We start from the raw sequence: 15,281 nt of genomic DNA on the forward strand, positions 1-15,281 counted from the left end.
CTTTGTCCCAGGACTCATCAATTATAGGTTTGACATTTGAGACTAGACCTCTTGTCTATCACATGTTTAACCTTCTGCCTCAGCTTTCAGACTTGTGTGTACCTTTGACCCCAGTGACCTGGGGAGGAAGGATGACTGGCCCTCGTGACTCGTGCACTTAACCAAAATGGATCTCCATTCTGGTGCAGGAGAATGGCTAGTTTCCTTACTGGTTACGGACTTGATTTCTGCAATGACTAATGTTTGGCCATAGAGCAGAGTGACCAAGACAAACTCCGGTCCACTTCATTTACTGCCCCTGACCTCATTTCTGTTCCTAAACCCTAACTCTGCTAACCATCACTAAAATAAATAATTTAAAATAAAGAATCTAAAATAAATAAAATCTGAGCCACAACATCAACATATTTCTTTTAAAAGAATATAATGAAAGTTAAAATCTGTTATCCATACACACAATCTCACTGAGCTTCAAACCTGGATCCTTTTAAAACCCATCAGGAGCCTCTCTTATGTCTGCTTGGCAGTATCTATCTGATGATAATACACACTCTAGCTAATGAATAAGTTCAGTCATTGCAGATGTCCATTGGTCAGAACATACACAATAATTGCACAGAATGATAGTGTATGGCATAATAACTAACTTTATGCTTAATAATGCCAGCAATCATAGATTCAATTTCTGCTGCTGTGCATAAAAAGTTGGTCCTTTCTCCCCATGACCACGTGGGTTTCTTCCTACATTCCAAAGACATATGGGTGAGGGTTAGTGAGTTGTGGATGAGCTATGTCAGTACCAGAAGCATAGCATCACTTGTAGGCCGTCCTCAGACTATGTTAGTCATTGTTGCAAATGATGCGGTTCCCTGTAAGTTTTGATGAACAAATAAAGTTTAATTTTTAAAAAAACCATACTAATGGTTTAACCTGGGAATGTCCTATGTTTTCCCTCATGTTTAAAAGATATACACTCAGTAGCACTTGTAATGCCCTGGTTCATATTCCACACTTTATTAGGTACATCTGTTAATGCAAAATTTAATCAGCCAATCATATGGCAGCAACTCAATGCATAAAAGAATACAAATATGGTCAAGAAGTTCTGTTATTCAGACCAAATATCAGGATGGGGAGGAAATGTGATCTAAGTAACTTTGACTGTGGAATGATTGTTGGTTTGAGTATCTCAGAAACTACTGATCTCCTGGGTTTTTCCACACACAACAGTCTCTAGTTTACAGAGAATGGGGGGGAAACAGAAAAAAACATCCAGTGAGTGGCACTTCTGTGGGTGAAAATGCCTTGATAATGAGAGAGGTCAGAAGACAATGACCAAATAGGTTCAAGGTGACAGTAACTCAAATAACCATATGTTACAACAGTGGTGTGCAGAAGAGCATCTCTGAATGCAAACTACATTGAACCCCTTGAAGTGGATGGACAACAGCAGCAGAAGACTACTTCTACTGGTTGTATTGCCTCTTGCACCTGGGTCTCCAACATGACAACTCTCTCTGGAGTTCTCAGCAGAAGACATCATTGTTTGAATAGCGAGACCCAACAGTCTTAGGATCAGAATCAGGCCATTCAGTCCATTGAGGCTGCTCCACCAATCCATCATGGTTGGTTTATTATCCCACTCAACCCCATTCTCCAGCCTTACCCCCATAACCGTTTGAGGCCTCTGTTGATCAGGATTGACCACAAATGTTGCATCTGAACTCTATGTACACGCAAGCCAGGGAGGTACAATATGGAGAGCAAGCTGTTGCCCATGCAGCAGGCTCCCCCTAATCACAGCTGATGAATCCAAAGAAACTGCAGCGACCATAACCTTTGACACCATTACCTTATAATCTCTGCTTCAGTTATACCCAATGACTTGGCTGCCTGTGGCAATGAATATCACAGATTCACCACTCTCTGGCTAAAGAAATTCCTTATCTCTGTTCTAAAAGGATGTCCTTGTATTCTTAGGTTATGCCCTCTGGACCTACACTCCCACTATTGGAAACATTCTCTCCATGCGCACTCTTTGTAGGCCTTTCAATATTTGGTAGGTTTATGTGAGTAACTGGAGAGGTAGGGAACATGATCCCTGGACAACACTACATTACCAGGAGATTGGGATTAATAATGGGTCATATCCCATCAGCCATATCTGGAGTGAGTACGCTCTCCCAGCATTACAGCTTAGCTCATGAGAGCTTGGGCCAGTTCCAGCTGTCCTACTGCCATGATGAGGCCCTTCTCACATTGGATCAATACCTCACCTTCAGTCTGGATAGCCTCCAACCTGATGGCATGAACATCTATTTGTTTAACTTGCTGTAATTTCCCCCCCCCCCCATTTCCTCCTGTTCTATTTCCCATTCAGGTTCCTTCCTCCTCATCACCAGCCTCTGGTCCCCCTCCTTCCCTTTCTTCCGAGGTGCACTGTCCCCTCCTATTAAGATTCCTCCTTCGGCTCTTTACTTTTTCACCTATCCTCATCCAGCTTCTTCATCCCCCCACAACTCACATTTCCCCCTCACCTGGTCCAATCCATCATCTGCCAGCTTGTACTCTTCTGCCCCCCACCCCCCGCCAGCCTCCATCTTCTTATTCTGGTCTCTACCTTCTTCCTTGTCGGTCCTGATGAATGATCTCAACAAGGCAGAGTACAAAGTAAATGGCAGGATACTGGGTAGTGTGGAGGAGCAGAGGGATCTGGGGTACATGTCCACAGATCCCTGAAAGTTGCATCACAGGTAGATAGGGTAGTTAAAGCTTATGGGGTTTTAGCTTTCATAAGTCGAGGGATAGAGTTTAAGAGTCACGAGGTAATGATGCAGCTCTATAAAACTCTGGTTAGGCCACACTTGGAGTACTGTGTCCAGTTCTGGTCGCCTCACTATAGGAAGGATGTGGAAGCATTGGAAAGGGTACAGAGGAGATTTACCAGGATGCTGCTTTGTTTAAAGAGTATGCATTATGATCAGAGATTAAGGGAGCAAGGGCTTTGCTCTTTGGAGAGGAGGAGGATGACAGGAGACATGATACAGGTATACAAGATAATAAGAGGAATAGATAGAGTGGATAGCCACCGCCTCTTCCCCAGGGCACTACTGATCAATACAAGAGGACATGGCTTTAAGGTAAGGAGTGGGAAGTTCAAGGGGGATATTAGAGGAAGGTTTTTTACTCAGAGAGTGGTTGGTGCGTGGAATACACTGCCTGAGTCAGTGGTGGAGGCAGATACACTAGTGAAATTTAAGAGACTACTAGACAGGTATATGGAGGAATTTAAGATGGGGGGTTTATATGAGACAGGGTTTAAGGGTCGGCACAACATTGTGGGCCGAAGGGCCTGTGCTGTGCTGTACTGTTCTATGTAAAACATCGACTATTTATTTCCACTTTTATGCAAATATGGATGCTTTTATATATTTTGCATATAATACAATAAAACCGACAAAAATTAAAGCAGAATACATTAAAATCAGACAATCTGTAAGATTGTATAGGTTTGACACCAGCATCTCAAGAGATTCACTTCAAGGGATTATCAAAAGGGATTTTTAGTGGCTTCACATAAACTATCCACTTCCCTTGTGAAAAATAGCTTCAGGTCAATCTCAGTACTGAAAACCCAGTGGCTTCAGACAGAGCACGTGAAACTTGTGTAGCAATACAACAGTGTTGGCCCTAAAGCTGTACTACTAAATGACTTAATTCTAAAACTGTCCTTAACAACAAAAATAAAAATCACAGATCATCAAAGTCCTCATCCGTCTGAAAGAGTGATGTAAGAGAATAGGGCTGCTTGGTGGTTAGCCCAGGAGCTGTTCCTGGTGATCGTCTGCCTGATGGTGGATGGGGATTTAGAGCCGGCAAGGGCAATGACGTCACTGGTTTAAGGTTGCATGAATCCTCAGTAGTGCAGTGCAGAAATTCAAGGAAAGATTCTTGTGCCTGGCCGTCTTTCCCAGCTCCACATGCATTATTGCTCACTCCTGCAGAGTCACCAAATTCAGGTGAATCCACCAATCCACTAGCTTCCTCAAAAAGTACCACTGAGGCAGCGTTGAGTGGTCTAGTCATTACCTTCTCCATAGCTGTTTCTGTCCTAGGTGAAACGTGCTGCCAAGTGTCGCTAGACAGCGCCAAACCGGCAGGAAGCACAGAATGATCCACATCATCATCTTGATCTTCCAGGATTGAACATTCCAAGGGAAAGCGTGTGGATAAAGAACCCTGCACCCACATGCGCTGTGTGGGACAGACAGTGTGCTCACTACCTGTTGTCTGGCTGTGAGGCAGAAATTTATCCCACTTCGAAGCCTCTGGCTGCTTGGTTAGGAAAGCTTCATCACTTTGGCTTTTCTCAACCTGTTGAACTGGAGAGCTATATTCCAGTTTGGACTTGCTTAAGATATCGCTCCCTTCTCCATTTTCTGGGTTCCAGTTTTTGCCCCTGTTTATTTTGGAATTCAGCTGCTTTTGAAACAAAAATTAATATCTGCATTATTATTCAAGATTCAAGCTTGTTCAATGTCCTTTCCAGAATACAAGTGTAAATGAAAACAAAGTAATTGTTATTCTAGATCCAAAGCAGCACAAAAAATAACTCAGTAATAATAAAAACACAATAAATATAAATATGTAAGATAGTTTATATACATAGATTGATTGTATGTCCATAAAGTGATGTTAAAGATGTACATAAGCTGACTGACAGCAAGTGATAAAGTAGTGGTAGTTGGGGGTGTGGAGGGGTGGGTGGTGGTAGATGAACTAAACACTGATGAAGGAGAGGGAGAAGTGGAGAGTCTGTCATCGTGCCTGACGCCGGCCCCCTAGGCCTGAATCGACGTAGTAGTAGTAGTATTGATCAGCTTTACTGCTTGGGAAAATTAACTGTTTTTGAGTCTGGTGATCCTGGCATAGATGCTATGTTGTCTTCTCCCTAATGGGCAGATCCATAGGCAATAGTAAGAAAGTTCCATTCAGTCAAATGTAGCCAATTCCTTTGGGGAAGCATTCCCATCAATGCCCATTCCTGTGGCATTCTGATCCAACAAACCAGGTCCCTTGGGCACGTGAACACTGAAATGACTGGTACGAAATTGGCTCCCACAAACAGGAAGGTACCAAATTTAAGCACACTGTTAAAGAAAGGAGGAAAAAGAAAATGGGAACATGCCCTAAAAGCCAACATAATAGTCTATGCGGATTGGAGGAGTTGTGGATAATGTAGAGGTGTGGTAGAGTTGTACTGGAGGACGTTGGCAGAATGCCAGGCTGAGCTGAGCAGCAGCAGATGAAGCTCAATCCAGAAAAGTGTGAAGAGATTCACTTTGGAAAGTGAAATTTAAAGGCAGAATACAGGGTTTGCAGTGTGGAGGAACAGAGAGATCTTGGGGTCCAAAGTTGTCATACAAGTTAATACAGTAAGAAAGCCTGTAGTGTGCAGGCCTTCATCAGTCTGGGGATGGGAGTTTAAGAAATGTCAGGTAATATTACAGTTCTATAAAACCCTGGTTAGACCACAATAACTGGTGTTCAGTTCTGATCGCCTCATTATAGGAAGGATTTGGAAATGTTAAGACAGGGTGCAGAGGAGATTTACTAGGATGGTGTCTGGATTAGAAAGCGTGTCTTGTATAGATAGGTTGAGTAAGCTGGGGCTTTTCTCTTTGGAGAGAAAGAGGGTGAGAGGCAACTTGATTGAGTGGATAGTCAGAGACCTATTAGAGCAGAAATGGCTAATACAAGGGAGCATAATTTTAAGGTGATTGGAGGTACAGGCCGGATATCAGCGGTAAGTTCTTTAGACAGTGAAATGCCCTGTCTGGGGTGGTAGTAGAGGCAGTTACATTAGTGGCATTTAAGAAACTATAGCCATATAGATGATAGAAAAATCAAGGGCTATGCAGGAAGGAAGGGTTAGATTAATCATAGGGTAGGTTAAAAGGTTGGCACAACAGCGTGGGCCAAAGGGTCCGTATTGTGCTGTACTGTTCTACGTTCCAGTTGGTAAACTGTTACATTCTTATCAGATAACGCACCATTTTCTTTCTAGCAGTCTCCTTCCAATTGCTAGGAGTGCAATGTCCACGTGTATCCAGCTTCTCAGAGTCAAGATGGGATCCTCTTTTACGTTTACTGCGAATGGAAACATTTAAAAAGTCCAATACAGATGGGCTTCATATTCTGCCTGAGTCATGAAACTGAACAACTCTTCAGTAACTCTAACTCCTCTGCCCAGGGACCCAGTGTCTCAGCCTGAATCTGTCTTTTCCTGATGCTAATAAACGCTCAGCAGTAGAGTCTTCCACATTGGTCTTAGCAAATTACTTTACCTAGGGCCTCAGAAAGGCAGCATCAATCATTAAGGACCCTTCTCATGGCTAGCAACAAGCTGGTGGTACAGGAGGCTGAAGACCCACACTCAACGATTCAGGAACAGCTTCTTCCCCTCCACCATCAGATTTTTGAATGGACAATGAATCTATTTTTCTTCCCTTTTTTTGCACTACATATTTACTTTTTAAATATATCTTATTGTAATTTATAGGGTTTTTAAAAATTATATATTGCCAATTACTGCTGCCACAACAGTGATACTTGACCAGATTCTGGTTGGGCTGTGTGACAATGCCACCAGCATCTCCATCACACTAGGAAGAATGCATGATCACAGGGTAAATAATGCCCTCTGAAACACCACCACTAATTTGATGTTGCATCCTGCAACTCTGACCTTCGATTACTGATGGCATTCTTCATATCTGTCTGGAACTGCTGTCTGTCTGTGTACACAATCTTGTCGTCTCCTCCTTCCTGCTCGACTGGTTCTTCCACATGCTTCTGATCCAAATAAACACACCAGCGACTGGTTGCTTGATTCTGAACTCAACAGAAAGCAATTTGTAAGGGACACGTTTCAAAAAAATGATACTAAATGAGGTTACAAATACTTTCATTTTAAAGCAAAATTTTATACCCCCTCAGTTTAACAAAGTTTACTTTAAAAAATAAGATCTTTCAGGATATTGGAGAAGGTCCAGAGGAGGTTCACGAGAATGAGCCTGGGAATGAAAGGGTTAATACAGTGTTTCCCAACCTTTTTAAGCCCAATGCCTCCCTAAAGCACTTTCGTTCTTGCCAATGTCCCCTAAAGCACCTTCATACTTGCCAACGCCCCTCTTAGGCATATTATACTTTCCGGCACACCCATAGTGTAAAAACATGTCTATCATATGCTAACATGAGAAAAATGATTCTGCTTTAAATTTTTATTTGTCTTTAAACCTAGCTTACACAGTACTTGTGCGACATACAGCAGTTTCGATATCCATGTGATCCTTGAGCTTGACGGTTTTTAGCAAGAGTTGAAATATCTGGTTTAAGTTGTGACAGCAAAAGCCTTAAGCCCCCATGAGTAACAATGTCCACACAAATTCTGATTTTTGTGCATATGTGGTTCACTGCACTGAAGTTTCTTTCAACAAGGTAGGAGGATGGAAATACAATGAAGAGCAGTCTGAGCAAAGACCAGGAAACTTCGTATGACAGTGTACACACATACCACAAAAGCCGACATTTTTGAAAAGTATTTTTGCTTCTTCATAATTCTGAAATTTTGATAATTTCTTCTTGCAAGCTCTCTTCCTGTTCTTCCACCTAGCAAGGAAATGGGTTAATTACCCAAAACGGAATTTCCACATCGTTCAAATTCTTGAATCAATTCTGAAAATCTTTCTTCAGTGATTACAGGTGTAAGTCATACTCTTGCAAATCACTATCTGTGAAAGAGAATGCCATACTTTCCACGCAGAGAATCTGTGAGAGTATTCTTCTCCCAATGTTTTGCTTATATATTTCTAACCAAAAAAGGGGTTTTTTGTACCTCTGTGCATAATGGATACTCTGACTTCACTCATTTTGTCAATACAACAAGCTAAAGAGTTATTACTCAGAGGAACTGATTTTAAAATACTGGTATCCAATTTGAGAATAGTAGTGAGCATTTCTGATAACAGCAGGCATCAATAATCTTTAACCAATTGCATGAGGTTTTCCACACTTCGTTATCATTTTGGAAATGTTATAAGAAGCAATGAGATCATTATCATATCACTTTTAGCTTTCTTGGCAAATTACTCGAGTGTGCAAATGATTCTTTCATCTTCTGGAACTGAGTAGCCTTTTCAGGGTGTTCCTGCAATCTTGATGTTTTCTTGGCTTCATTAGCCAGTACAGTATTACAAATAAGACACATGGGACATCGCTGATCTGACAGAAATGGAATAAAACCCATACTCCAGGTATGTAACATTGCATTGATGAACTTCCTGTAGTTTCTATTTCTTAGCAGGATTAGAATTCAAGGCTTCAACACCTTCACTCAAAGATTGCATCATACGTATTTATCCATCATTAACAAAGCCAAATTAAAATGAAAAATTAACACAAACTGGGAATGCCCATCAGATGTTACAACAGCAGCAAGTTGACACAGATGGAACAATGGTAGCAGCATGCAAAGGAACAGCGAAGCGTAGATGAAGACCTTAAATCATGGCAGCAGAATTAGGCATTAGGCCATTGAGTCTGCTCCGCCTTTTAATCATGACTGATCCTTTTCTCTCCTCCTCAGCCCCACTCCTGGCCTTCTCCTGTAACCTTTGATGCCGTGTCAATCTCCACCTTAAATACAAGCAATGACCTGGCCTCCACAGCTGCCTGTGTTAACAAATTCCACAAATTCACCGCCTTCCAGCTAAAGAAATTTCTCTGCATCTCTGTTTTAAATGGACACCCTCCATCCTGAGGTTGTGCCCTCTTGTCCTGGGCTTCCCCACCATGGGAAATATCCTTTCCACATCTACTCTGTCCAAGTCTTTCAATAATCGAAAGGTTTCAGTGAGATCCCCCCATCCTTCTAAATTCCAGTGAGTACAAGCCTAGAGCTATCAAACGTTCCTCATATGATAACGCTTTCATTCCCAGGATTATCCTTGTGAACCTCCTCTGAACCCTCTCCAATGTCAGCACATCTTTTCTTAGAAAAGGAGGCCAAAACTGTTCACAATACTCAAGATGAGGCCGCACCAAAGCCTTATAAGGCCTCAGCACCACATCCCTGCTCTTAATATTCTAGACCCTTTGAAATATAGTGCCAACATTGCATTTGCCTTCCTCATCAGTGACTCTACATGTAAGTTAACCTTTAGAGTGTTCTGCACAAGGATTCCCAAATCCCTTTACATCTCAGGTTTTTGGATTTTCTCCGTTTAGAAAATAGTCCACACATTTATTTCTTCCGTCAAAGTGCATGACCATGCATTTTCCAACACTATTTCATTTGCCACTTCCTCACCCATTCTCTTAATCTAAGTCCTTCTGCAGCCTTCCTGTTTCCTCAACACCACCTGCCCCTCCACCAATCTTTGCAATATCTGCAAACTTGGCAATAAAATTATCTATTTCATCATCTAAATTATTGGTATACAGCATAAAAAGAAGTGGTACCAACACCATCCCTGCGGAACACCACTAGTCACTGGCAGCCAACCAGACAAGGACCCTTTTGTTCCTACTCATTGCCTCCTACCGATCAGCCAATGCTCTAATCATGCTAGTAACCTTCCTGTAATACCATGGGTTCTCAACTTGGTAAGCAGCCTCATGTATGGCACCTTATCAAAGGCCTTCTGAAAATCCAAATATACAGCACCCACTGCATTCCCTTTATCTATCCTACTTGTAACCTTCTCAAAGAATTACAACAGGTTCGCTTAAGGAAGCCATACTGACTTAGTTCTACCTTGGCCTGTGTCACCAAGTACTCCATAACCTCATCCCTAACAATTGAATCCAACATCTTCCTAACCACTGAGGTCAGGCTAACCAGTCTATAACTTTCTTTCTGCTGCCTCCCTCCTTCTTTAAAGAGTGGAGTGACATTTGCAATGTTCCAGTCCTCTGGCACCATGCCAGAGTCCAATGATTCTTGAAAGATCATTACCAAAGCCTCCACAATCTTTACTGCAACCTCTTTCAGAACCCTAGGGGCAGTTCATCTGGTCCAGGTGACTATGCACCTTTAGGTCTTTCAGCTTTTTGAGCACCTTCTCCCTTTTAGTAGTAACTGCACTCACTTCTCTTCCCTCACACCCTTCAACACCTGGCATACTGCTAGCGTCTTCCACAGTGAAGACTGATGCAAAACACACATTTAGTTCATCTGCCACCTCCTTCTCCCTCTTTATTATTTCTCCAGCCTCATTTTCTAGTGGTCCTATATCCTCTCATCTCTTACTTTTTATATACTTGTAAGAGCTTTTTCTATCCACCTTGATATTGTTTGCTAGCTTGCAAACAATATTTCATCTTTTCCTTCCCAATGATTCTTTTCATTGCTTTCTGTAGGTTTTTAAAAGCTTCCCAATCCTCTATCTTCCTGCTAATTTTTGCTTAGCATACCTTCTCTTTTGCTTTTACATTAACTTTGACTTCCCTTGTAGCCACAGTTGTACTATTTTGCCATTTGAGTTTTCTGTTTCTGGAATACATATATCCTGCACCTTCCTAATTTTTCTCAGAAAATCACACTGTTGCTGCTCTGCTGTCATCCCTGCCAACATCTCCTTTCAATTAACTTTGGCCAACTCTTCTCTCATGCCACTGTAATTTCCTTTACTGCACTGAAAGACTGCTACGTCTGACTTTACTTTCTCCCTATCAGATTTCAAGTTGAATTCAATCATATTGTGATCATTGGCACCCAAGGGATCCTTTACCTTAAGCTCCCGAATTACCTCCAGTTCATTACTTAACACCCAATCCAGTATATCTGGTCCCCTAGTAGGCTCAATGACAAGCAGCTCTAAAAAGCCAGTCATGGGTATTCAACAAACTCACTCTCTTGAGATCCATTACCAACCTGATTTTCCCAATTTACCTGCATATTAAAATTTCCCATATCATAACACTGACCTTTTGACACACCTTTTCTAATTCCCATTGCAATCTGTGGTCCACATCCCAGCTACCGTTGGGAGGCCTGCACATAACTGCCATCAGGGTTCTTTCAGCCTTGCAGTTTCTTAACTCAAACCAGAAGGATTCAACACCTTCCGATCCTATGTCACATCTTTCTACTGATTTGATGCCATTCTTTACTAGCAGAGCCACCCCACCCCCTCTGCCTACCTTCCTAGCCCTCCGATATAACGTGTAACCTTGGACATTCAGCTCCCAACTCCAACCATCCTTCAGCCATGATTCAGTAATGGCCACAACATCTTACCTGACAATCTGTAATACTGTAGTACAACAAGATCATCCACCTTATTTCTTATACTCCATGCATTGAGATATCACACTTTGAGTACTGTATTTGCTACCATTTTTGATTCTGCATCTCTAATGCACTGATACTCACCCTGCTGGCTGCAATTTTGTCCTGCCTGCTCTTCCTGACAGTCTGACTGCACACTATCTTTGTTATTTTTTAACCATCCATCCTGAGTCCCTTCACTCTGGTTCCCACCCCCTGCCAAATTAGTTTAAACACTCCCCAACAGCTCAAACAAACCCACCTGTGAGAATATTGGTCCCCCTCGGGTTCAGGTGCAACCCATCCCTTTTCTACAGGTCATATCTCCCCCAATAATCCAAGAACTTGAAGAGCTGTGCCCTGCAGCAGCTTTTGAGCCACGCGTTTATCTGCCAAATCACCCTGTTTCTATGCTCATAGCACGTGGCACAGGTAGCAATCCAAACTTACTACCCTGGAGGTCCTGCTTCTGACCGTTAGTCAGGTCTCAAGTTAGGGTCCCTCCCCCCCGCCCAGAATCTTGAACTCCCCGCGATGACTTCTATTTCCTCTAACTCCCTCTTAGGACAAGTAATCACCCTCACTGGGTATCAATGGATTAACATGTGAGGAGCATTTGGTGGCTCTGGGCCTGTACTCACTGGTGTTTCAGAAGAATGAGGGGGGATTTCATTGAAACCTACTGAATATTGAAAGGCCTAGATCGAGTGGATGTGGAGAGGATGTTTCCCATACTGGGTGAATCTAGGACTAGAGACCACAGCCTCAGAATAGAAAGACATCCCTTTAGAATGGAGATGAGCAGGACGAGAAAATCTGCAGATGCTGTAAATCCAAACACACAAAAAATGCTGGAGGAACTCAGTAGGCCAGGCAGCATCTATGAAAAAGAGTTAACAGTCAACATTTCTGGCCAAGATGTTTTTTTTCCCAGTCCTGATGAAAGGTCTCAGCCCGAAATGTCAACTATTTACTCTTTTCCAATGATGCTGTCTGACCTGCTTGAGAGATGTGGAGGGATTTCTTTAGCCAGGTGGTGATGAATCTGTGCAATTCATTGCCACAGATGGCTGCGAAGGCCAAGTCATTGGGTATATTTAAAGCGGAGGCTGATAGGTACTTGATTAGTCAAGGTGTCAAAGGTTACAGGGAGAATGAGTTTGAAAGAGATAATAAATCAGCCATGATGGAAAGGTGGAGCAGACTTGACAGGCTGAATGGCCTATGGGTAGATGGGTTGTTGATTAACAACACCAGTCTCTCTGCATTCAGAATTCCAACAACAGCCAGGATGAAGGGACAGTAACCTCGTCACTACTGAAGAGACCATTGTTTGGCTCTGGTGAGTCCAATGCATCCAAGCACGTCACCATTTTACCAAAGTCATTTTCTATTGCACCAACATTCACAGAACATACAACAGTACAGCACAGGCACAGGCTATTCAGCCCACAATTTTGTGCTGAACCAACTGAAAGCAAATCAAGAACACACAAACACTAATCCCTCCTACCTGCACCATGTTCACATCTTTCCATTTCCCTTACATCCATGTGCCTATCCAAACTTCATTTAAAAGCCCCCCATCCCCCTTTGAACCAGTTCTGAATCCAAATGGTCAATTTGCTATGGACCCCATGCATCTTAATCATCTGGATTAGCCTCCCATAAGGGACTTTGCCAAATGCCTTACTAAAATCCATGTGGACAACATCCACTGCCCTACCCTCATCAATCTTTCTCGTCACCTTGACAAAAACTCAATCAAGTTGGTAATGCATGACCTGCCACACACAAAGCCATGCTGGTTCTCGCTAATTAGTCCATGGGTTTCCAAATGCTCATATATTCTATCAATTTCAGCAATTTCCCTATAACTGACATGAGACTCACCAGTCTATAGTCCCCAGGATTTCCCCTTCTTCCCTTCTTAAAATAGTTCACATTGCTAACTTTCACAAAATGCTGGTCCTGCTGAAGGGTCTCGGCCCAAAACATTAACTGTACTCTTTTCCATAAATGCTGCCTGGCTTGCTGAGTTCCTCCAGCATTTTGTGTGTGCTGCTTGGATTGCCAGCATTTGGTTTTGTTAACTTCATTCTTTTTGAAATATATAGAAACATTTTATTTTTATAATTCAGATTATATTCTAATTTTTTTCCTTATTAATCTCTCAGTCAAGTGGTGCTGTTAATAAGTTCAGTCCAATTTTCTGGCCTACCACCTATCCTTGTGCAACGTTATGCTTTAAACTCAATACTATCTTTAACTTCTCTAAATAACCAGAGGTGCTCGGCCTTTCCCTTAGAACTTTTCTCTCTCATTGGAATTCTAATATTCTGTTTATTCAAAAGCCTAGCATCTGTGACATTTTCCTTTTGCATCATGTATGGATAACAATCTACCCACCATCAGACAGAAGGTACAGGAGGCTACAGTCAGGAACAGTTATTACCCCTCAACTGTCAGGCTCCTGAAGTAGTGTGGTTAACTTCACTCGCCCATCACTGAACTGATTCTACAACCTGCGGAATAACTTTCAAAGACTTTACAACTCACATTCGCAGTCTCTTTCTATACTTTTGTTTTTTTGTTTATCTATCCATCTACGCACAGACTGGTTGCCTTCTTTTACACATTGGTTGTTTGTCAGTCTTTGTGTGTAGCTTTTCATCGATTCTATTGTATTTCTTTGTTCTACTGTGAATGCTTGAAAGGAAATGAATCTCGGGTAGTATATGGTGGCACATATGTACTTTGATAATAAATTTACTTTGAACTTTGAATAATTTTGATTTTTCTCACCGGTTCATTCTCCACACAATATTTCTGGGGTCGGCAGTCATCACTGGAATATCTTGGCTCCTCAGTCGACCTTATTGAAGGAAAAGAAATCACATGCATTAAAATGAAAAAATACAGACAAAGTGTATGAGCAAGTCTAGTCTAAACACCAAAGTTCACATTACAGGCTCTCCAGCCCACAATGTTGTGCCAACCAGTTAGCCTACTCTAGAAACTGCCTAGAATTTCCCTACCACATGGCCCTCTATTTTGCTAAGCTCCATGTACCTATCGAAGAGTCTCTTAAAAGACCCTATTGTATCCACTTCCACCATTGTTGGCAGTGCATTCCACACACCCACCATTAATTACAATCAATATGTGTGATGAACATAGGAAAAAAATGAATATTCCCTATCTAAACACCAAACATCAACTATACCACACTTCAATAAAAAGGATTGAATAAACAAAGCTGATTTAATAAACAAAACAAAGCTGATTTATTAAGAGACGCTGGTTTAGAAGATGATCGGTCTAAGATTGGGTCTAGCCAACAGTTAAAATCTCCTCCCATCACCAAAGAAAAAAGATTGAAATCTGGTTAAAAAAAAAGGAAAAAAAAAGTTCAAAGAATCCTGGCTCATCTACATTTGGGGCATACACATTGGCAAATACTATTAACTTATTATCTAGTTTTCCTGAGACTATAACAAAATGTCCATTAGTATCAGACAAAGGAAAGTGTATCATCTGTGAGAATCGAAACTCCTCTAGATTTGGCCTGAAAAGAAGAGTGAAAACAAAGTCCATTCCAAAGGCTGAAAAACCATAGATTATCACATTTGCGCATGTGAGTTTCTTGTAAAAAAAAAGGGACCTTAAATTTCTTAATACTGTACAAGCAAAAATCTTATTACGTTTAACAGGGTGATTTTACCCTTTCACGTTAAAACTGAGTAAATTAATGTTTAGCAACACACATAAAAATTGCTGGTGAACACAGCAGGCCAGGCAGCATCTATAGGACTGTACCTCTTCCTATAGGTGCTGCCTGGCCTGCTGCGTTCACCAGCAATTTATAATGTGTGTTGCTTGAAATTCCAGCATCTGCGGATTTCCTCATGTTTGCGTTTTTAAATTAATGTTCGGTCCATTTTTAATA

At 41.7% G+C, this 15,281-nt stretch overlaps 1 protein-coding gene across 5 annotated transcripts in view; it reads right to left on the reverse strand.

Moving 5' to 3' along the window:
* Positions 1–15,281, reverse strand: part of mrnip (MRN complex interacting protein) — an 85,293-nt gene that overhangs the window by 50,440 nt on the left and 19,572 nt on the right. For 2 of the 5 annotated variants that reach the window (XM_063053068.1, XM_063053070.1), the window contains exons 4-7: positions 14,138–14,207; positions 6,749–6,894; positions 6,054–6,150; positions 24–4,482 (exon numbers count right to left, since the gene is read on the reverse strand). In XM_063053068.1, the coding sequence (XP_062909138.1) occupies positions 3,751–4,482; positions 6,054–6,150; positions 6,749–6,894; positions 14,138–14,207 (1,045 nt within the window). In that variant the 3' untranslated portion in view covers positions 24–3,750. Of the gene's footprint in view, positions 1–23; positions 5,151–6,053; positions 6,151–6,748; positions 6,895–14,137; positions 14,208–15,281 lie in introns of those variants that run through there. The other 3 variants (XM_063053069.1, XM_063053072.1, XM_063053071.1) reach the window with 3 other exon arrangements.

The sequence above is a fragment of the Mobula hypostoma genome, chromosome 7 (genome assembly GCF_963921235.1).
Source record: "Mobula hypostoma chromosome 7, sMobHyp1.1, whole genome shotgun sequence".
NCBI classification, from domain to species: Eukaryota; Metazoa; Chordata; class Chondrichthyes; order Myliobatiformes; family Myliobatidae; genus Mobula; species Mobula hypostoma.